The sequence below is a fragment of the Myxocyprinus asiaticus genome, chromosome 14 (assembly GCF_019703515.2).
Source record: "Myxocyprinus asiaticus isolate MX2 ecotype Aquarium Trade chromosome 14, UBuf_Myxa_2, whole genome shotgun sequence".
Taxonomy (NCBI): Eukaryota; Metazoa; Chordata; class Actinopteri; order Cypriniformes; family Catostomidae; genus Myxocyprinus; species Myxocyprinus asiaticus.
In genome coordinates, this window is record NC_059357.1 from 4,560,962 (window position 1) to 4,584,923 (window position 23,962).

General features: G+C 37.5%; 1 protein-coding gene across 12 annotated transcripts in view; it reads right to left on the reverse strand.

Annotated features, from left to right (window-relative positions):
* Positions 1-177: 177 nt before the first annotated feature.
* The window catches only part of LOC127451986 (nuclear factor 1 X-type-like), a 212,288-nt gene continuing 188,503 nt past the window's right edge, over positions 178-23,962 (reverse strand). For 6 of the 12 annotated variants that reach the window (XR_007899178.1, XR_007899177.1, XR_007899171.1 and 3 more), the window contains 4 exons: positions 20,774-20,921; positions 16,086-16,177; positions 765-11,214; positions 178-529 (listed from right to left, as the gene is read on the reverse strand). Coding sequence is in view for 1 of the 12 variants with exons in the window: in XM_051717092.1 (XP_051573052.1) it covers positions 11,200-11,214; positions 16,086-16,177; positions 20,774-20,921 (255 nt within the window). In the remaining 11 variants the exon portion in view is untranslated. Of the gene's footprint in view, positions 11,215-16,085; positions 16,178-20,773; positions 20,922-23,962 lie in introns of all 12 variants that reach the window. The other 6 variants (XR_007899179.1, XR_007899181.1, XR_007899173.1 and 3 more) reach the window with 5 other exon arrangements.

Below are 23,962 nucleotides of genomic sequence, written 5' to 3' on the forward strand. Positions count from 1 at the left end.
CTTCTTTAACTCGTAAAACAGTGTTAAAGTAACACTAAGGGATTAGACAAATAACACTGCTCTGAATTAAATTTTGTATTATTTTTTTTACTATTTGGGTAGTGTTAGTTTCACTCCCTAAAGTGTCAAACTATCTACACTGGTTTTTTTAATTAGAATTAATTCCAAGAAACAAAATAATTTTCAAAAATAACATTTATTTTTGCCTTTTCACCCTTGCAGTCATTCATACAGTTGAATTAAAACATTGTGAATGAAGGTATAATGTACAAACTTTCATCTGAAATGTTGTATGAGCTTTGAATATCATGCTTTGAATGCAACATCATAAGACAAATTAAACGCATGTTTAATGTGCCTTGAAAAGTTCATCAAATGCCCTGAGGAAGCAGTTTGTCTGGAATGGGATGAGACGCTTATCCATGGTGATGTAGAAGCTGTCAGTCTTGCTCTTCTGACGCCCAACAGTGAGGAGGTACGGCTGCTGACCCTGCTGGTGGCAGAGATGCTCCTCCAAACTGCAGCATGACTAGGGTTGAGATAAAGAAACTGAACATCAGACACAAGAATAATGTGCAGCCACAGAAAAAAACTACATTATAGAAGTGATTATTCAAACATCTTCTCACTGGCTAGTGCAAGATGGGAATGCCTATGAAAACTTAATTTCAATTTCATCCACATTTTAACAACCCTAATTTACACATGTGGCTAAGAAGGTGACATGTGACAAATTATTATAATCACCTTAATAATATAATTACCTTAACTGCATCACACGCACTAATTCTTGGAGACTTCAGTCCCCCGATGGTGGTGGAAGGAGACAAAGAGTCACAAAAATTAACTGAAAACTCTTAAAATGTAATACTTTTCAAGTCTGAATGAGAACAGGGAGGCATTATGAGACATCTATTGTTCATATTTATCCTCAGCTTTCAGAGATACAATAAACAAATTCAATCTAGTAAAAGACTATCTCACAGGTGCTTTCATTTCCTAACTTTAATCATATAGTCATGAAAATAATGAATGAAGCAACTGTAACTTCAATTATAGCAAATGCTTTAAAACAAGCGAAACAAATGCAACTCACTTGTTGCCTCATCAAGATCACTTCCCGGCTTACCACACCAAGCGTCGCAACTCTGGTGTTGAAGTGAGCTGCTTAGCCTCTTTTATGACATTTGGCTTGAAGGACACATCCCATTTCTGAAGCAGCCTGGAGGATGTCTCTTCATCAAATGGGAGAGTGAAGTCTTGATCCACCATTTCTACAGGAAATACATTCAATTTTCAAGCCATTCCAAACGTCTCAATCCAAACTTACCAATCCTTTAGTATCCAGGAATTTTGGGAAGCTGGAGAGGATATGAACACTTCTGCCTGGGTCATTAACAAGCTTCTGACGGTGCTGAAAGGTCTCTCATCTTCTGGAAAATCAAGGAATTGCCTGTGGTATGGTTGAGCAAAGACATGGCCTCTTGGCAAGCATCCCCATCAAGCTGCCTTTCAACATTAACAGTCCTTTGGAAATTTGGGCCTCCTAGAGAAAAGTCAATAGAGCCATTTGGTGGCAGTGCAGATCCTCGACGAATCATCCTTTGGACTGTTTTCAGATGCCAAGAAATGTATCCTGTGCTGCTTGCAGCATCATAGAAGTGTTCCTGAAATGAAAAAAGAAATAAAAGAAAAATAAATAAATGCGTTGTGATACTCGGCTCATAAGAAATCTCAGAGAATTCAAATGTCAATGTCATGCACACAGCTTTGTACCACAACATGCAAGTATGACATGAAAGTGTCATGCAGATAATAATAATGACTATTACGTAGCCTTTCTTGGAATATGGATCACTATTCCAAGAGCATACCCTTCTCTGATTGCTTTAGTGGGAAGGTGCCTGAGAGGAGATATTAAATAAGTCATCTAAATTTATGCAATGGCCATTCAGTTATTTGGCACAATTAAAAAGAATATTTGTTATCACCTGTACAAATTTGCTGCTCAGTCCTGGCAACAAACAAGGCTTTTTTAAAGCATATATTTTCCGTAGATGTTTCATTGTACATACTGCAGTTCACAGCATCAATTTATAATTGTTTCAGTAAGTTTGACTTAATTGCACTCACCGTGTAGAACTTCATGAGAGGAGGAAAAATGGCTCCAACTTGTCTCCTTGTCTCCAACCGAAAGAGTGAAATGTGTGGGCGGAGCTTAATTACATCTCTGATGTGATCAACTCTGTCAAATAACTCCAACATTGAACACCATTTAAATCAGAATGTGTTAAAATTACACTTTGGGAGTGGAAATCAACTCAGAGATGTTTAACCCTGAAATTTCAACACTCCAATTTTTGCTGTGTATTTCAAAAATAAGTGAAATGACCAATAATATTGCATACTTTGTCCCACTGAAATGCTCATTCTACAGTACGGCATTCGTTTTGAGTTGGATGCAGATGTAAATGTACTGATATTAACAACAGTGAGGTTATCTATGACATCAATGAAACGTTATGTAGCTAATTTATTCTGACAGCTGTAACTCTCCTTTCATCAGCTTTATAGTGATTAAATTCAGTCATCTCTTGGAATGTCTGAAGGCAAACAAAACCAGTTATAATTTCTTTCATTAAAAAAAAAAAAAAAAAGGAGCAATTTGTTTTTAGGATTTAGGCATTTCTGTTTCATCGTTAAAAAATTGAGTTCATTTTGCCCTTATGAAAATGTATCATTTTTTTTATATATATATGTTTTTATAGTTTTAACAGTGGTATTTGTAATAAGACCATAGTAAACACACGGAAGCATGGATGTTCACTACTGTGATTAGATGTAACATGATTTCTATAAAACAAACTATGGCATTTTTGTCATTTTAAACAGTAGGCCTACTCTAAACACATTTAAAAACAATTATTACAAAATATAAACATTTATAAGTAGTAAAACATGTATTATATTCCTCACGCCCCTAATGTAGCATATTATAGAGCTGAAGTGATATGATCATATGTGAAAAGACTTTGTGCATGTCACAGTGTTTTCTCTTGTTCATCTTGTGAATCCTATTTAGACTGTCGGGCCGTTTAATGTGGTTTTAAACTAGTTTACTCACTGTGGGTTTTCATAGAGGTTTGCACCAGAGAATTCTGTGCCGAATGCAAATGGTTTACGCATCTTGCGCCGTGGTTCTCACAGTGCTGTAACGATCAGAGGTGCGCGTTTGAAAGATCGAGACTGTTCTGCGAATAAAAACGCACCTGCTCTGCGCTCGCGCTGCTCTGTCCATTGAGCCGTATCCACCTACAGAGCCATACAGGTGCATTAGCGGAGGTTGTGACTTCACCTGTCTATTTGACATCATTAATACTTAGGATGACCGCGGTACAAATGCGTATAATGGAGAACTTGTATGTTCCAAGTCTAAATAAATGTTTAAGCAACAAGGAACTTGACGATAGATTTAATTAATATGACTGATAAACACCACCCATTTGTGACCTAATGCCCCCCTCTCAACTCATTTTCTCTCAGCACCCCTGGCATCCTTTGAACGCCCCCTGGTGGGCAGTACCGCCCCGTTGAGAACCCCTGCCCTAGACTGTCATTTAAGGGTTAAACTTCTGACACACTGAGTCACTTGACACAACAACATGACCTTGATTTCCGTGAAGCACTTCTACGGGCGCAGAGCCAACAGAAGTGCCTCTGATATATTTATATAGATGCTCTGTGGTCCTAATGTATAGTACAAAATTGCCATGAAGTAATTTTGACATTAAAGTTAACTGAACTATAGAACTCCAAGATCAAAATAACCACACAAGTCTTTGTTACAGTCAAGAACATCCTTTTATTCAATCAGTTAAAGGCGCTGCTCTTTTTAAACTGTTTTTCTTATTATGGAAAAGAAATTGTAATCAACACATGCATTTCACCATGAGCTCTGGAGGGCACGTGAACCGACAAGGATGCTGCTCGTGGAGTTTAAACCAGGACCAAAACTGCTGAGGGTTCATGCTATTCTAAACATCCAAATGCCCCACATAACAAAAGAGTACAAAGTAGTAAATATGAAAAAGGAAAAAGGACGGTCAGTACCAGGGAGTGACAATATTCTCTGAAAGTGCCAAACACGTCGCTATGGCTTTCACTTATCATTAATAATAATAATAACCAGCATGGATACTGGCTTTATTGACTCAAAAATGTGAGATATTTTGCATAATTTTGTTTGCTGGAAGAAGCACGCTGTCATCGTTGAGCACATGTTGGCTTTGCTGGTGAGTTTTCAAGTTAATTTTTGTGGCATGCATCTTTGCACTTTGGTCTAAGGGTTTGGCTCGTAACTCTGGGCTTGAAGTTGTGATTTCTGTACTGTTTTATGTTGTACTGAAACTGTCTGTCACATTCCCTTTGCTGAAACCATTCCGTTGTAAGGTGCTTTGTTTTTACAGGAACTTTTTAACAACAGTTTAAATACCTGGTCTCGTACAACCATTTAAAAAAGGTGCATCATCGATACAGATTCTCAATGCAATATCAATACAAACAAATCATAGCAAATCAAATTCAATTTGGTAACAAAATAAAAAAATAAATAATATTTTTATTTTAAAGAATCGCAAACTTGCCTATTCTACCCCAGCAGTCGGCATCAACCAGTTTAGTAACTTCCAGCTAAAAAGTGTTTCTCCGGCAAACACCCTTCCGTCGGACCGCCCGCCAGAGCTCACTGGCGTAACTTGTTCACATACATTAACTGTTCAATGGAGAAGCTGAAGAAATCGGTATGAGTACAACATGAAGCGTACAGACAAGAATAACATGAGCTAACTGCATTCTGCTCAAACGACACTTTTTTCTTAATCTTTTTTTATTTTAAAACCCCTCCGTTCGGAGAAAAGGGACATGGTTATGCAACTATAGACTACTCCAGTGTCCAAAAGAGGCACAAGATAAGATTACAGAGGAAGGAAAAGCAAGACAGATTTTTTTAATTTTTTTTTACAGTTTTCTTAATTATTCAACAATAAAAAGAGAAACTAAGTCACACCGATTTCTTTTAGTACTATATATACTGCTTTGAAGAACTTGCAGAAGAAGAAGATACAGAAGTTTGAAGGAGGGGATTTTTTTTTGCATTTTTTTTTTTTTTTAGATGGGCGCTCAAGATTACAAGATGAAGTCTGTGAACAAAAGGCACTTTTTAGGGACAACCTTAATGATGCTCTGAGTCTAACACTAAATTACAAAACAAGTACTTAGAGTCATTTACATGGGGTGGGTGGGGGGGGGGGATGGAGTGGGGGGGGGCGATGGGGGGTAAGTAGCGGGCGCTGTGGATTCGCAGGGGGAGGGGTTCAATTTGTACATTTCTGATTGGTTGCCGACTTTGTTTGCCATGAGATGGGAGTCTGGGTCATATTTAGCCTAAAAAAAAAAAAAAAAGATGTAATATTTTGCATAAAGAAAATAAAAGCTATTTTAGGACTATGAAGACTTTTTTCCCAATTAAGCACATTCCCCAATTTTCATTACTGTAGTGCAATTTTTTTATTATTATTTTATTTTACTGAGAATATTTATTGTCAACCTAAAATAAAAGTGGTCCTAAAATAGGCTTAATTTTTTTATTTTTTTTTTTATTTATTTTTTTTACACAAAATACAATTTCTTATTTATTTTGGAATATAACAAATTTTCTTGAAATTCACCGATTCTCAATTACATCTACTGTTAAAATATAGTAGTTACCAAAAATTCAAATCACGGCCATGCCAATAGAGCGTAACAGTCTGGTTCCGGAAGTAAAAATCCCATTCTTTTCTCCCATAGATGAACTGATTTTCAACGATAACATATAAATCTTTAAAGACAGACCTACTGTGAGCTATGAGGTTCATCAATGGTGAATATGCTTCCGCTGAAGCCATCCATCTGCGTTATTTCAACGTTATTATTTAAAAATCGTGTTTGATGGCGGAAATCATGGGAAACAACTACATTACCCATGGTACAGCAGAGAAAGATCCACCAATCTGAGAATCGTGGCCAAGAAACCCACGGAACGTGCCTCTGAGTGACCGCGCGCTCCCATAATGCACTGTGAATGACGTAATCGAGTCTGTGTCTTCACCCTTAAACTACTTGTATATCTGTATATATCGGAATACTTAGCAATAAGTGCAAAATATATGGTTACTATACTTATAAACAACAACCTCAAATCAATAGTTTTGTATATTCCCATCGTTTTTTATTCAATGACATAATTCGCAATGTTTATGGGATTGTAGTTTGTGCCCTCATGAAAGATGTTAAGTACACAGTCTTGTACCTTTGTCTTTATAGCCTCAAAACAACGTTGATGTTTTGATTCTCCTTGGAGCTGGTTGGTTTGGTTCATGGCTTACAACTCTTTTATGTAGGATTTTATTAAATGTCTATGGAAGAAATGAATAGGGGAAATACTTCCGGAACCCAGACGGCTGAAAAAGTGGGCAGTTTTGCTTGTTTAAAGCCTCTCCCATAAACAGGGAAGATCTTGTCATTAACTTCGGATGACTTTGAAATTTTCTACGTAGTTTCAGCTGTGTGCATGACGTTCGTTAAGAACTATGATGGTTCGTGATTCAGTGAAACTGGGCGACCCAATGCGTGGAAGCTCTACAAAACTGGAATGCATAGTATGATGTATCATTACTGTATATACGTTGAAAAAAATGGTGCAGGTAGTTAAAAATCGTAAAACCTCAGCGACTACCTCTTAGGATGTTGTTTGTCAACACTGAAGATTTCATCGGCAAAAAGTTGGAGGAAAAATGCCTTTTGTCACAACCTTGACCAAAATGAACCCGCTCCCCCCATGGTAAATACAAAAAGGGAATAAAAGAGCAATGAACGTTTTTTCCTAAAATTTGTAGTATAACACTTACGCTTGTTTTAATACGTATAATAGAGATTGAATGTACTTTAATCCATAAAAAGCACCTGTTTTAATTAGTGATATATTCTGACGTGTTGCAAAAAAAAAAAAAAAAACTGCTTCTTCAGCCCTCCTAAGTTTTGAGAACAAATCATTACAAATAAACATTAAAAAAGCAGAAAAGTAAAGATTAAAAAACGAATTCCCAAAACTTACAAAGACCGTTTTCTCTCGCACGCTCTCCGCCCTTTAATTTAGAGTCCCGGACAGCGTGGACTTTACTATAATAGAAGGATTTTTCACTTCTACGCGCTCCTGTACACCCTAACAATCAGACGAACACAGTTTCTACCCAAGGCATTGCACATGGCTCAATCAACACACTTTATTTCGCAATAACAAATATTTCCTGTCCAAACACCAAATAAAAATCAAAAGCTGTGCTTTTGTTTCCTACACTATCTATAAGGTTTTCAACAGAAATCATATTTCCGCTAAAGACTAATTTCGCTCTAATTATCAAGTGCAGAACTGGGTTTCGGGACTTCTGAACGAATATCTGATTTATGATAACTCATGATCATGTCATCCTTCAAAAAATAACTAGACTGCCACTGAGCTTATTAGGCAAACAAGAAAAAAAAAGAAAAAAATGAATATATAAATATATATGGATATATCCTGTATATATAAAGATGTTTGTAACTAGTGAGCTGACACTTTTTTTTCTCTCTCATAAAAATTTCACCCTCCTCTATAGCTTATATGCAAGAAAATAACCTGAATTCATGCTTAATAAATTGCATAATGGGAATACAGAGGCACTTCCTTTGATTAGAAAAGAAAAGACCATTGCCATCATGATTCTTGCATTAGCTTTACACCAAACTGATGGCGTCGCCGCCTTTCCGGCAACAATGCTTCCCTGCAGTGAAATACATGGTCAGGCAGTCCAGTTATTTTGTGAGGTTATTAATTGCATTTGCATTGAAAATAAAATGTTGTGATATGACCTGTGGCAAAGTCATAATAGCTATCTTATGATGGTTTGAAGATTGCCCTACAGTAAATTACCACTGAGGCTTCCCTTTGTAGTCAATCTCTGGAGGATAATGTGTGTATATGTGTGTGTATGACAGCCATGCCGAAACGTTACCAAATTTAGATGTATGGAAAGATACTATTAAACTGAATAGTAAAAAGTAGTGCCTAATAAAAGCAGCCCACCTCCCTCGGAGCACGGCTATGATATGTCACACATTCTTTTGCTCCGTAGCTTCATCCTTTGTTCTTGGAACGTGGACTTCTGGGAGCGTAAACAGATAAGTATACAAAACACAGAGGTGGGCGTGTCTCTAGGGACATCTTTATTAGCGCTAATGACTTGTATTTTGCATCGCTACAATTAAGAAATTAATTTAAAAAAGGCCAGTGATAAAAAGAGAACGTTTGAAGATAATCAAATGACTATCTGGGGTTGTAAGATATTGATTTTGATACCAATTTTTTTCCCGGGAAAACATTTGTTTATTTTCGAAAAAAGTTGTAGCTCGAACATGTGGCCAGTGTTGGGTGTAATCTGATTACAAAGCAATCAGTTACTGTAATCTAATGAACTTTTTAGTCAAAAAAGTAGTGTAACACATTACATTTTTATTACTTGTAATCAGATTACAGTACCTGTTAAGTAAGTTAATTGCTTTTAAGTAATAGTACTTGAGTAACACATTTTTAAAATAAAATTATTTATATAGAAGACATTTAAAACATGAAACATAGGTGTGCGGCCCATAACGAGTCATTATAAGTGAGAAACGCAACTTCTTATTTTGAGTTGCTCGTAAAAACGAAAACTATTCAGTAAAAATGTTTTTTTTTAGAAAGTAACTTAAAGGTTCACTCAGTAATTCATTTAAAAAGTTTTACTTCCAAAGAAATGAGTAGTAATTTGAAACATATGTATATAATCATGACCACTCATGTGAGATGATGTGAGTTCAGTCATATCAGTAACCTTATAAAAGCTCTTTTATTCTACAAGGGGCAGGGGCGCCTCATGGGGGCAGCCATGTAAGCATCACATGACCAGCCGAATGCTACTCGCTTAATCTCAGAAACTGCCCTGTTACTGGACACTTTTATTCATGGAAAAAGTTCATCCTGGCTTACTATAGTGAATTTCTACAGTGGAAACTACTGTGTTTGAATGATGCTGTCAGGATCCCGACTCTCTAGTTGAGTTTTCGTTGGGTCGGGATCCTGTCGCCTGTTTCTGTGTTTGTGCCTGTCTTGCGTTTCTAGTGTCAGGATCCTGCCACTTCGGTTGGTTGTGTTTATAGTTTTGTGGCTGGATCCTGACACTAGTGTTGTGTGAGTGCACATGGCTTTGTTGGCTCTTCATTTGCCATGTGCACTCGTGTCTGTGCTGTCATAAGTGAAACCCCGCCCCTCGTTTGCCTTGTTATTAGTTTATCTGCTACACCTGTCTCTCCTTGTTACCCTCCTTGTTTGCTTCCCTATTTAATCTCCCTGTGTTCTCTGTCCTGTGCTAGTTTGTTGCGGTTGTGTCCTTGTTTAGGTGTCTTGTTCTGCATGTCTGTTGATTCCTGTTCACAAGGCCTCATTCTGGCTTCCTGCTGGTTCTAGTCTTGTTTGGTTGGAATACATGATGCCTTGAGGCTTCCTTCTCCAGCCCAGCCAGTCGACTGCCCTCCTGTTCTGGAGCTGTTTTTTTTTTTGCCTTTCTGCGAACGTTTTGTTTTTGCCGTTTTTAAATAAACTTTGGCCTCCTGCAATTGGGTCCTCGCCTCTCTACATTAAAAACCCGACAAGTGCAGCATCCAGGCCACTAGGTGTCAGTATAAGCCACTTCTACATCCTTCAAACAATTACTGAGTGCACCTTTAAAAGTAAAATGATTGCTTTTTTGAGGAAGTAATCAGTAAAGTAGTCTGATTATCATTTCATAGAAGTCATTTGTAGTGTATTACCAGTTTTGAGTAATGTACCCAACACTGCATGTGGCTTCAATTGAAAGAGAAAGTTCAAAAATTTGGAAAATTAAATAACTGAATGATTTGATTGGGCTGTAATAAATAGATTTTTATACTATTTATTTTTTTTTTCCCCTGAGAAAATGTTCTCAGTTTTGTTTTTGTAATCAAACCGCAATTGTAGCTTGGACATGTGGGTTTACTGAAAAGAGAAATAACGTAATGATTAGCTGCGGGTGTAAAAAACTGGATTTTGATAGATTTTAGTTTTTCTTCCGAAAATGTAAAGTTTTCAAACTTTAATTAAAAAAATGATTAAATAAACATACGATTTCAAAATTGTAGCTTGGATGTGCAGTATGGATGTAAATGTGTGTTGTTGGCATTACTCGTCCTATAGGAGTACCAACTAAAAACTTGTGACGTATAGTTGGCACTGTGGGTGAATGGGCCTGAACTGGACTTTTGTTTGATCAGTCCATTTCTATTCGTGCCTTTGATGGTGGGCGTCTGAAAACGAGAATACCCTCTGAGGCTTTCAGGCTAGCTTTAGTGTGTTGTCAGTGTCGTTTTTCTCTGAAATAAATGTGCAAATTATGTTCGCCGTCTATCCCATTTTTAATAGTGCACATCAAACTAGTGTTCTTTGACATTTTTGTAGTGCAGTACCTATGTTTTATTTCATGTATATATTTTTAGCTTAGTAATTTATCTTAAATTGGCTGCATATGCAAAAAGGGAACAAAGCGACAAATGCTGATTAAAAATGCTAAACGTGTGGGGCTTGGAGGTTTTTAGAATATGAAATAACATTTTTAGTGTTTTCTCCATGCTTAAAATCAGCATGTTGAAGTGTGTTGGAAACAAAAACAAAAATGGGTTAGTTACTTCCTAAAAATCCTGCGTTTTTGTTGTTTGTGAATCCTCACCACTGATACTGTTGATAATCCCAGCCATTGTACACTACATCCTCGTTCCTAGTAATATTTTCTGTCTCTGATCATCATGTTCTTCCTCAGTGTTGCCATTTGCATTCCGGTGATTCTTGAGAGAAACATCCCTGTGATCCTGAAGTTTTTAACAGAGGCAGGTGGGGTGGAGTTGAAGGGTGTCTGACGATTGGGAAATACAGGACTGAACGTTTCCCGGTAATATTCTGCTAAGGTTTATTAGGGTTTGTTTGATGTCAGAAGAACATCGGGGGGATTTTCAAATCGGATGGGGTTTTTTTTTTTCATATGGTGTCGACTTGTTGCAGACAGGACCTCGTCAAAGGAACCATGACTGTAAAAACAAAAAAACAACAAATGCATTGTTAGAGTTAAATTGAAATATTCTTAAGCTCAGTGGCATGGATAAATGCTGTTAAGAAATAAATGTGATTTTATAAAATATTATTCTAATACTGTTGTTTGTTATGCAACCACTAGAGGTCAGACTTGGGTTGTGGGATTTCTGCACCTGCACTCCCGGTCAAGTGTGTGGACAAACTTATTTCTCATGATCTCAAAAAACTTTTGATCTAAAGACTTATGTTTAAATGCTTGAAATTAGTTTTGCAGTTTTGCTTAAGTATGTATTTTAAAAAGCATTTAAAAACATGGAAAAACTCCCAGGTGGCACCTCGTGAAGTTGATTAAGAGAATGCCCAAAGCAACCTAGTCTCATAGAATGAAAGTTACTATAACTACAGTTCTGCAAACTGACTTTTACATGCTGAATTCTATGTTTTGCTGCAGTTTCCTGGTGAAACTGACACTAGAGGCACTACAACAACTGTGCTTTTTATTTACTCTCACGCAAATCATGAGTACAACGGCTGATTATGACTTTATAAACACTTACTATTACTCACACGCTGCTATGTTATGATATTGAAACACTTTTAGTCTACTCTAAAAATTATACATTTTAATGTTTGTATTATAGACCCACCTACATTTACAGATTCCAAAGTGATTTGCTTCCGGGGTAGCTCAAGTGATAGAGTGTTGGACTTTGAACTTAGAAGATCATGGTTTGAGCCCAAACAAACACGCAAGCTGACATGTGGGACGAAAGTGTCAAAGAAGCATGACAAAATGAAGTGGTTGCTATTTTTCATATCAAATGGTTTTTTCCTCCACACTATTGGTTAGGTTTAGGAGTTGGTAAAGGTTAAGGATGTCTGTTTTGTTTACCTCGTTTATCTTTTAGGACACTATTGGTTAGGTTTAGGTTAAAGTTTTAGATTAGGGAGGTATGTTTTTGCTCATTAAAACCCACTAATATTCACCTTAAAAACCTTGTATGATTACGACACCTTTTCACTCGCTTTTATCGCCCCCTGCTGGACATTTCACTGGGAAACTGCAGCTAAATGTGTAAAGTAGCAAGAATTACATTTTGCAAAAGTTTTGCCATTGTCACTTAATGTTCATGAGACCAGGCTGCCCAGAAAAAGGGAGGCTACTAATAAATGTAAATATGTTTTGATTTGTTTCATATTTTTTAGTCACTTCATAATTCCTATACCCCTTTGTGGTATTTCTGAGAATGCTGATTGCTTATCGTTCCACGCACAGTATGCATGATGCAAATTTCGTCATCAGCACAGTCCACATGTGGCCTAGATTTTCTTGACACGCAGACAGTCCTCATCTGTGTACATCATTGAACATGTTCGTATTCGCTCGTGGTCAAAAGAGTAAACTTTAAAAGGTAATGCAGTCAACTGGGCGCGATCCGATCCAGAACACACAAAAACTAATACCCGGGGCCTTTACACTAAAGCCCAAAGTATACTTCTGTCAGACACGAATGCTGAGCGTTCACGTACAGGATGCTTTACACAAATTTAGTCATCAGTAGAGTGCTCAAGCACTGAAAGCCTGGAGCTCGATTTTCCTAACCGCGTGTCTTTGAACACGCAGAATGCGCATGCGTCTGGAACTATTTGCACTAATATGTGGGTCCACAAGGTGGAAACACTCACATTAGAGCCATTGTTGTCACAAAGATGCGCCAGAAGAAGATATAATCGGCAGTAAACAATAGGAGATGAATGTGAAAATGTATTTGACAATTAATTTGACAAAAAAATGTCTCACCACTCCAGCCCAGGTAAGAATATATATTATCTATTCTGTTAATGAGAATATTTTGCCAAAAACAGCACCATTCACGGTCAAGTCAATAAATAGATAGACTTGTTGATCAGTAGCAAAGCTCAAATGCTTTTATATTTAATATAAATATATTTAAAAGTGTACAGTATAAATATGATACAGTGCACTGTCACTATTACAAAAGCTGAATAATGCATCGTCGGCGCAGAATTTAAATGCTAGCGGGATTGGTTTTACAAAATTCTCTCGATGTCAAATCCTGAAAACACTTTAGCTTAGAGGATCTGGGAGAGGGGGCCTGGGGATACTTTTGTTTAGGTTGACTCTTGCAGGTCACACAAATACCCCCATGCATGTCCCATCCATTCTCCCCCTCCAACCCTTGCGTTTGCCCCAGGCTGAAGCCCAACAGCCAAGTAACTTGGGCCAAGTAAATCTAGCACTCCTCCCTCTCGCAATCCCATCTTTCCCTCATAATCCTTGGCAGTGACTACTACCCCCCCCAAGTTCAAGTTCAACTGCCTGTCACATTATGTCTCGTTGCTGTGGGTAACCAGACAGTTGGGACGTGACTTTTTAGTTTAGGGGTTGTGCTTAAACTTTCACTCTTGTTTCGGTCTCACATTTATCTCAGCTCTTGTTCCTCTGGGTATGGACATACCAGCTCATTTGTTATTAGTATTAATGTCCACATTTCAGAATAAGAGTAAAGGCTTAATCTATGTAAAAATACACATTGAAGTATGGGCACTATGTAGTGAGCAGAAAATGTCAAACAAATCAAAACTAGATTATATTTCAGTTTCTTCAAAGCCACCACCCTTTGTCTAGATTAGGACATGGAAATGTTTTATGTTTTTTGGATTAATCGCGATCTTCATTCAAACTAACCCCATATCTTAAAAACCCAAGATCGATCTTTTACTCCATGTGCAACACTCTGCTACACTAGTAAGTCACTTGCATGTGCCACCAAATTGTGCGCTATGCGACTAAAAATGTCTACAATTAGCTACTAAACTAGCTTCATTTTCAGAGTTCATTGACCAGTGATTGAGTAGTATAGTGGAGAAGTTAGTCTCAGATCCGTTCACTGCATATTGAGGGTAAAAGTTTGTTTTGACTCGTTCTGTGTAATGTGTGTCCAAAGACAAGATTCACACAATCCATTTGTCATTGAAAAATGTCTTTTTTAATACCCTTTCTGTTCTTTACAATCAGTCGCGTGGCACTTCTGGGAGACGCTCGCTGAACTGCCGTTATTCTTAAAGAGACCATACCTTTTTAGCGCTTCTTCTAAATATTGTAGATACTTTTAAATTGTACACAGTATGCATGTAAACAATAAACATCCATCCGTCCATCCATCCGTCCGTCCATCCATCCAACACATAGACTTCGTAATTTTTTTTAAAAGCTAAAATGTGACCAAAATCATGAAAAACGATTGATAAAATAAAATTTGTAAAATTAATATTTTCGTCCCCTGTATAATTAATAGCATTAGCTAAGAAAGGATTTAAATGTGTCAACAGAGCTAATTTTAAGCATTTAAGCATAACGATCAAGTGAAACAAACAAACAAATTAATCCTTTCCTTACTCATTTTTTTGCCTTGTTTTCCAGTAAAAATATCTAAAAATCATTAAAACGAGATACATTTACTTGACAAGCAAACTGACATAAGATATCAAGTTTTGTTTACAGATAAATATAACACAATTTAGTGAGATTTATGCTTAAAACCAAAAAAGCTATATGGCCAATGGGGCAAGTAAAATGATTCAAAGGACAAATAAAATATTTCTAACAAAATAGTTATTTTTTTTTTTTTTTAAAGAATAAAGTTCACACAATTTTGTTAGATTTCTCTGAAAACAAGACTTAATATCTTATTTTACTTGTCAAATAAATTCATCTTATTTCAAGGATGTTTAAGGATTAAGGATTTTACTGGAACAAAAAGACAAAATACAGAATAAGAAAATTATTTTTTTGCAGTGTGGTAGTGTACATGATATGTGGTTAACTAAAAAATCCACACAAGCTTCAACACATTGCTTGCTAAGCTATTTTGTATACTAAAGTAATTTGACTATCACTCATTCTCTACCGTTTTCTCTAAAATGCACAGAGAACACAATGGAAAGAATTGTGCAAAATTAGACAAAGTGAAGTCTCTGCCAAGACATCAACGTGGGTGAGAAGAAAAACAACAATACATATTTCAAGAGTGTCCAGCAGAGGGCAAGTCAAGTAAAGACTTAAGAAAGAAAAACAGAGAAATGAGGGAAGGTAGAGCAGAAAGGGAGAAAAATAAATCTTGAGAGAGAGCGGCCAGCAGAGGGAGGAGAGCGAGAGAGGGACTGAACTTCAGATGGTGAGCATGTGTTGTAGGAGCAGGGAGCTGGCCTCGGGCGGGTGTGGTTTACACATTAATGAGTAAAGTGTACTGGGTGATGGAGGAGGCGCAGTGTGGTGACCGCACATTCGCAATGCTCAAATCAACTACACCGCGCTAATCAGCACGAGTAAGCTCAGGCGCACTCCAGATGGGCCAGTCACCATATAGCAGAGAGCATCATGGGAAACGGAGAAAGACAGGCTAACATTTTAATGCTGTGTTCAATTTAAAGTTGGATGTTTTCAGAGAACATATTGACTTAAGTATACTGTATGTTTAATTTGAGTAGGTTTCTTGTTTTAAGCATTGTTATATTAGAAAAACTAGTTGCTAGTGCGGTAAGAAAAATAAACGTAATTCAAGATATTTTCTCTGAAAACAAGTCTTGAAATACACAATCTTGTTCTAATGATGTTTAGACATTTTTACTGAAAACAAGACAAAAATACTGATTAATAAAAATGATTTTTTTAGTGTTCTATTGCACTTTTGAAAAGTAGGAAATTGAAAATTCAGACTTTCCGATTTGAATGGAACACAGTTTAAGATCTAAGAAAAAGGCAAGTTTTGGGCTTTTAGAAGGGTGAACACAACTTGAGCCCATTAAACTGATTTAGTTTTGAATATGTCCGAATAACAGTCACCTGCGTCTGCTGGGGTATGTTCAGAAAGTTGCTGTCCCGTGATCCGATGCTGACAAACCTGTTGGGAGCTGTGGAGCCTGGCGAGGAGTATGCTGACAAGGAGAGAGAGAGAGAGAGAGAGAGAGAGAGAGAGAGAGAGAGAGAAATCTCAGACTTCACTCAGTTTGTACAAAATTACAAAATCCATTTTTACAATTTTCATGTTACCCTGCACATTTAATGTTATTATAAAACAATTTTAAAAGCAACCATTTTGATAAAAAAGGCCAATTTGCCAATCACTATGGCGACAATATTTAACCAGAACATAGAATTTTGATTTCTGGCATTTTGCAAAGGTAAATAAGTAAATGTTTTAAGGGAATTCTATTAAATATGAAGTGAAAAACTTTGTTGTAACAAATGTTGGTCCCACTTTATATTAGGTGTCTTTTTTTTCTCCCCAATTTGGAATGCCCAATTCCCAATGCGCTCTAAGTCCTCGTGGTGGCGTAGTGACTCGCCTCAATCTGGGTGGTGGAGGACGAATCTCAGTTGCCTCTGCGTCTGAGACCATCAATCCGTGCATCTTATCACGTGGCTTGTTGAGCGCGTTACCGTGGAGACGTAGCATATGTGGAGGCTTCACGCTATTCTCCGCGGCATCCACGCACAACTCACAACGTGCCCCACTGAGAGCGAGAACCACATTACAGCAACCACGAGGAGGTTAACCCAACGTGACTCTACCCTCCCTAGCAACCGGGCCAATCTGGTTGCTTAGGAAGCCTGACTGGAGTCACTCAGCACGCCCTGGATTTGAACTTGCGACTCCAGGTGTGGTAGTCAGCATCAATACTCGCTGAGCTTCCCAGGCCCCCGCTTATATTAGGTGTCTTTAACTACTATGTACTTAAGCATTTGCTACAATGTTCTTATTATGCACATACACGTTGTTGCATTGTACGTACATTTAGAGTACCTGCATTTAATTACATCTGTAGTTACCAGGGTTGTGCACCATTCAGAATTGAATGAAGAATGCCAATTCAATTCCAATTCAAAAGACTGAATTTGAATTGAGTAGCAAAAAGGATGTTGAATTGCAATTTAAATTAATCAAATATTGAAAATTAATATGTAGTATGTACAGCTAATATGTAAAAGTCATGGCAGGTTGACATTTTAAGTTCAGTTAATTTACTTAAAAAGAAGTAGATGAATTCAACTTAATAAAAAAGCAATGTAAACTTAATTTAAGTTCTACAAACATCACTTTTTACTGTATTAATTATAAATATAATAACATTTAATAATGTTTAAAATCCCACCTATAGAATTCAAGTAAATTAAATATTTCACTATTTTGAAAATATGTTTATGAAGTTTTCTGAAAACAATGTGGTGGACCATTACTGGTGCTGTATGCAAAAATAAAATGTTAATTTTATTTATTTATTTTTAGAGAAAAATGCTATGTCTATAAGCTAAAAAAACCCTACCTATTAGGGAATAAATAGGCATACATGGTCAAAAATGATGACGTCATTATTCTTTCGCAAAATGTGTCTTGGCCTAATGAAATTGTGTAGTGTGACTGTGTGTTGAATTTCTTTGATTTGCAATTCAGTAAATTCAACTTCCTTTCATTCCAATTAAAATTCCAATTCAACTTCCTGTGGGGCTTGGCCAATTCAGTTCCAATTCATAAATTGAAAGAGTTAATTCTCAAATTCTGAATTTTGAACAACCCTGGTAGTTACACTGTTAACCTTAACCCTAACCCTAAATGTAACCCCTTCCCCTACCTTAACCCTAACACCTAACCCGTCCCTGATCCAAAACCCTTACCCATAAACCTAACCCCTTCCCCTACCTTAAATCTAGCACGTCCCTGACTCTAACTCCTTACCCCTAAACCTAACCCCTTCCCCTACCTTAACCCTAACAACTAACTCATCCATGACCCAAACCCCTTACCCCTAAACCTAACCCCTTCCCCTACCTTAACCCTAACACCTAACCCATCCCTGACCCAAACCCCTTACCCCTAAACCTAACCCCATCCCCTACCTTAACCCTAACACAAAACCCATCCCTGACCCAAACCCCTTACCCCTAAACCTAACCCCATCCCCTACTTTAACCCTAACACCTAAGCCGTTCCTGACCCAAACCCCTTACCCCTAAACCTAACCCCTTCCCCTACCTAAACCCTAACACCTAACACGTCCCTGACCCAAACCCCTTACCCCTAAACCTAACACCTTCCCCTACCTTAACCCTAAAACCTAACCCATCCCTGACCCAAACCCCTTACCACTAAACCTAACGCCTTCCCCTACCTAAACCCAAACATCTAACCCTTCCCTGACCCAAACCCCTTACCCCTAAACCTAACCCCTTCCCCTACCTTAACCCTAACACCTAACCAGTCCCTGACCCAAACCCCTTACCCCTAAACCTAACCCCTTCCCCTACCTTAACCCTAACACCTAACCCATCCCTGACCCAAACCCCTTACCCCTAAACCTAACCCCATCCCCTACCTTAACCCTAAAACCTAACCCATCCCTGACCCAAACCCCTTACCCCTAAACCTAACCCCTTCCCCTACCTTAATCCTAACCTAACCCATCCCTGACTCTAACCCCTTACCCCTAAACCTAACCCCTTCCCTTACCTTAACCCTAACATCTAACCCGTCCCTGACACAAACCCCTTACTCATAAACCCAACCCCTTCCCCTACCTTAACCCTAACCCGTCCCTGACTCTAACCCCTTACCCCTAAACCTAACCCCTTCCCCTACTCTAACCCTAAACCCTAAACCATACCCCTAATCCTAAACCTACCCAGACCTCAACCTCAGTAGCAGCAAATGTGAATCTTGTGATAATATTGCAGAACATGTAGTTACACAATAAAACATTGTATTGTATGTATTTTAATGTTAGTATACAGTAGTTAAAACAAATAATATAAAGTGTGACCCAAATTATAACTGTTGGCCAAATACAAGCAAAAAATAAGATAAGATAACATTATTAGTTTTGATTGTTCTTGGTTCATAACAGTAGAAGGTCAGAAATAAAGAGATGAATGACAAATATATATTCTGAAGCTGCAATTCTGCAGATTAGAATTCATATCAAATTTAGGGCAGTTTGAGAAGATTTCAGTGATGGACTCCAAGGTGTAATTGATCAAATATAATAAATGTGTGAAAAAATAAAAGTTGACACTATTACTTGCAAACATTCAAAAAGCCAAAGTTAAGACATGCTACTTTGATACAGCAAAATGTATGTTAAAATGTATGTTATTAAAATGAATACATTATTTTGGTCTTCCCGTGTACATTATTTAAATGTAATAAATTAAAGTAAAAATTGTTTGGCATTTTCTGTAAAAAAAAAAATCATAATAATCTCATAAAAAAAAAGATAGTTTTTTTTGGAGGTTACATGTTACTACACGCTAAATGACATGCTCTGTAAACATTAATGATTAGCATTTACCTAATTTGAAAATAAAATGTATTTTAATTCGCACAACTTTACAAGTTAAAACAACAAACTTAGCACAGCTACAAGAGGAAACTTTAAAGTGTCTAAATTATTAATAAGTCATGCAATGCGTATTTTTCTACAGGGGTATTAGGCACTCCGCTATCGCTTGCCATGTAAAATCACTGTAATAGACAACCTCTCATTACTTAATGCTCTAATTTGAGCACATGAACTGCATATGTCTGTGAGCAGGCATGTTAAGTGTGTTCTTGAGGATCAGCAACATATAAAAACATAAATAGACATGGTTTGGCCAGTAACATACAAATTACCACATCTAAAAAAAAAAAAAAAAGAGTAAGAAATCAAATAAAACTACAACAACAACAACAATAACAACAACAAAACAGAAATAATAAACAAGAAAGAAAAAGAGGAAAATAAATGCAAGTGCTCCGTCCAGTGCCCCGTCTGTGGTGAGTGAAAAGTTTTGGTTTGATAATCCACCCCTATATGCCACCTCCATCCTAAAAGGCCCCAGCGTGCAGGTTCAACATCAGTTTTGTATAATAAATGCTTTTGGTTGTGTATAAACTGACGTTTGGACCAGCACAGGAGCCCATTTCCACATTCCATAACCAACAACTTAAACTCAACCAAAACAAACTCAAATCAAACCAATGTGAAAAGTCAATGGTACAAAGCATGGGTTCCTTGTGTCACACAATTGATTGGATCTGTATATTGTATTCAGGAGTGTAAACATGCATTTAAAAATTGGCATGCTGGAGTCCACTTTAACTGCCCTAAATTTGTATTTTTGATGCCTGCTAAACCACTGATTGTTTCCAGCTAGGATGAGAAATTGGCGTCTCAACTTAATAAAAATTGGGATGTAGAAAAGGGACCAGACAATTTTGCAATGGCTTAATTCAGAAAAAGAAAAAAAAAAGTCAAAAGGTGCCATATTGGGAAGGGTAAATTCTTAAACAGAAAAATAATAATAGAGAGTAACTAATGAAACAATTTTCATTTCTGTGTAAACCATCCCTTTAAGAAGTCTGGAAATTAGTTGGCAGGTAATGCACTTTAGTGTGGTCATACAGGCCCAGCTGTGGCCAGACGATTGATTAGATGGCTAGTTTTCTCCCAGCCGATTTGGGGTTTGGTGGAATGGGGGGTGGGGGGGTCACTTACACGGAGAGGTGGGTGAGGTGAGTCCGCCATCGGGGGGCGTGCTGCTGGTTTTAGAGTCTGGCAATGGGAGGGGCACTGGACGCGCCACAGGGGGGGGTGGAGGCAGTAAGAAGGAGCCCGGCATTTTGCTCTGGCCGCTCCCGTTCGGCTGCAGACGACACAAACAGGGTGAGGAGGTGCGGACACGCCCGACATCTCGCAAATGGCAAGACAACGCTGGCTCGCTCCAAAAAATAAAGATGGGGTGGCTGGGAGTGGAGTGTTGAGAGGGAAACAACCAAAAAGATGAATGTTTGTTCGCTTAGGTTCATGATGGGGGGGTTTGTTTGAGGGTTTGCGTTTGTTTGCATGTTGAATTCATCACCACAGGCACAGACGGGAACAGTGGAAGAGCTGGAAAAATCAAGATGGAGGACTTTTGGTAGAAGGTGAGAAGCAAGAAATGGGACGCACAAATGGTGAGATGGGTTTTGGTCCATGGAAAGACGTCAAATGAAAACCGCAATGCTGAAAATGGCACAAGCAGAACTGAGGAGGGGATGTATGCAACGCTGAAATGCAGTCGCCAGATGTTGTGTAGATGTTTTTTATCGAAAAGGTGGACAGAGAAGGAGAGATTAACTCAAGATTGTCTAGACAAGCATGAGAAACATAACAATGACTAAGAAGTCGGTCTCAAGGACAAGTAACGGACACATATGTTGTTTTAAAGAATGACTCAAAAATCCATTTACTTCATAGTTTAGGCAAGTTTGTGGACGCTTGCTACCAATATACATTATTCTAAGATTGTTTGCTGTCTTCACAGTGGTAAGCTCTGTACAAGCAAAGTTTAAGGCTGAAGTATATAACTTTTTTGGAGTTAACATACTTTCTCATATTCCAGCTTAAAATCAGAGAACTATAAGTAAGCCATTTGAGCGACCTCTCTCAAGAAGGACAATAACATTGACTTGACCAATTGTGTGAGTTGGAGGCGGGACTATCTCTTTGTTTGACCAATGTTAGATGGGGGGCTTATTCAGAAAGCTGTTTTGAAAACAAAGGTCATTTTTTGCAAAGTAGTATGAGGGTATGCCATTTGCAACACCTTATTTAATATGTCTGTATATAACGAAGTCATGAGCTGTGTCCCAAATGACACTATTCACTATGCATTTACACAATACATTATGCACTTATTCATGTAGTTATGAATGTGTAGTATCATCCCAAATTGAACACTTAACGTATTTTTTTACTACACGGAAGCATTTGCCATTTAACAGCTGACGGATGTAACGTTTCAAACGCATGCAATGTGTTGCGGCTAGCTTTAGCGCATTAGCCAACCTCAGTTCAAGACTTATTTCTCAAACAACTAACATACAGTATTCACACAGCGTGGGGTGACGATAAAGCATTACATTTGTAAGGTGCTGTCTTCACTGAAGTTTCGCTAGTTCCTACATTCCCCATTAATTACAATTGTTTTGTCAGACCAGCAATGCAGCCAGGTAACTCCGCCCCTTCTGCTATGTACGGCGAGCCGCGAACGCTAAGTGCATGAAGTGTCCAACATTCCACACTCCATTTTGACGGCTGAAGAAGTGCATCATCCAGTTACTCGAAGTTGCATTTTCAGTGTTAACATACTACTTGCACTTCAAATTACGTAGAATAGCGTAGAAGTGAGCAGTTTGGGATGCACCTATAGCTTTTGCATAAATAATAATGATTAGGTCCGGGTATTGATACAGATCTATCTCAGCTAATGCTGTTAATTATACAGGGAACCTTCTAATTTGGTACATTAAGAAAATATTACTTTCACAAATGTTATATTATCATTAGTTTTTTCACATTTTGGTCACATTTGAGCTTTTTTTATTTTATTTTTATAAATGCACAAATTCCATGTATTCCATCAATAAATATGCCTTGAAATTGCATCTATTATATTGCATTTATACATCGGGTTACACTTTATTTTACAGTGTCCTTGTTACATTGTAATTACACAAGTAAGTACTGAGTAATATTAATTAACGACATGTACTTACTGTATAGGTTTAGGGTTAGGGTTAGGGTTTTGATTAGGGTTAGTTACTTGTAATTATGCAGAGTCACACGGTTTCTTTACCGCATCCATGCTTTTTGTGTGATTAGAATGAAATTTTCTTTTTTTTTTTCTATCAACAACTGACTTTAAAGAACAAAACAGAGTTTTGACATTAAAAAATAAATTTTTCAATGACAAATGAATTGCATGGATATCATCTTTGGACACACATTACACAGAAGGACCCAAATTTTTACCCTCAACACGCAGTTAAAAGATTTCTGTGCCTAACCACGAAATTTGGTCGCATTCGCGAGTGATTTACTTGCATACCAGAGGGTTGCATGAAAGATTGATCTTGGGATTTAAGAATAAATATCAAGATCGTTCAAATGAAGATTGTGATTCACCTGAAAATCTATATTTTTTACCCTTAATGATTTTTCCTTCTTCGGCACTAGATGTTTTTTCGAATACAACCATCAGTTAAATTCAGGAGTAAAATGCAGGTAAACCTACAGTACCTGGTCACATAGAAAAACGTGACTTTACCTACATTTCAGCTAAATGATTTTCACATGCCTCATTGTATGTATCGCGGCAGTTACACTAGAGGAGCTATAACACCAATGACTTTTATTCACTTTCACACAAATCACGAGTCAAACAGCAGATTGTCAGTTTATAAAAATGTACTTTTCACCCTGTTCTTCACACAATGCAGTCTTATAACATCTAAACGCATTTACTATAGCACATGATACATTTTAATGTTTGCATTACATCACCAAATGCATTTACAAGCTTGTTCGAGCGTGATCAAATTGTGTGGTAGCTCAACTGATGCAAAGGACCGGGTATGAGTCAACACGGGAGCCGAAAGTGGCTGCTTGAGAAATTGCATTTTTCATGTTATATTTGTTTTTTAAGACAACATCAGTCAGGTTTAAGTTTAAGGTTTAGGGTAGGGAGGTTGGTTATGTTAATTTAAATCTTGATAGTGCATTAACCTTAAAAACCGCAAATGTTTTTGAGAAAACGTAAAACTCGTTTATAGCGTCACACAGTGGACATTTCACCTCGAAACTGCCGCGATAAGGGTAAGAAGCAACCTATTATCATAATTTTCAAGAGATCAGGCGTAGGCA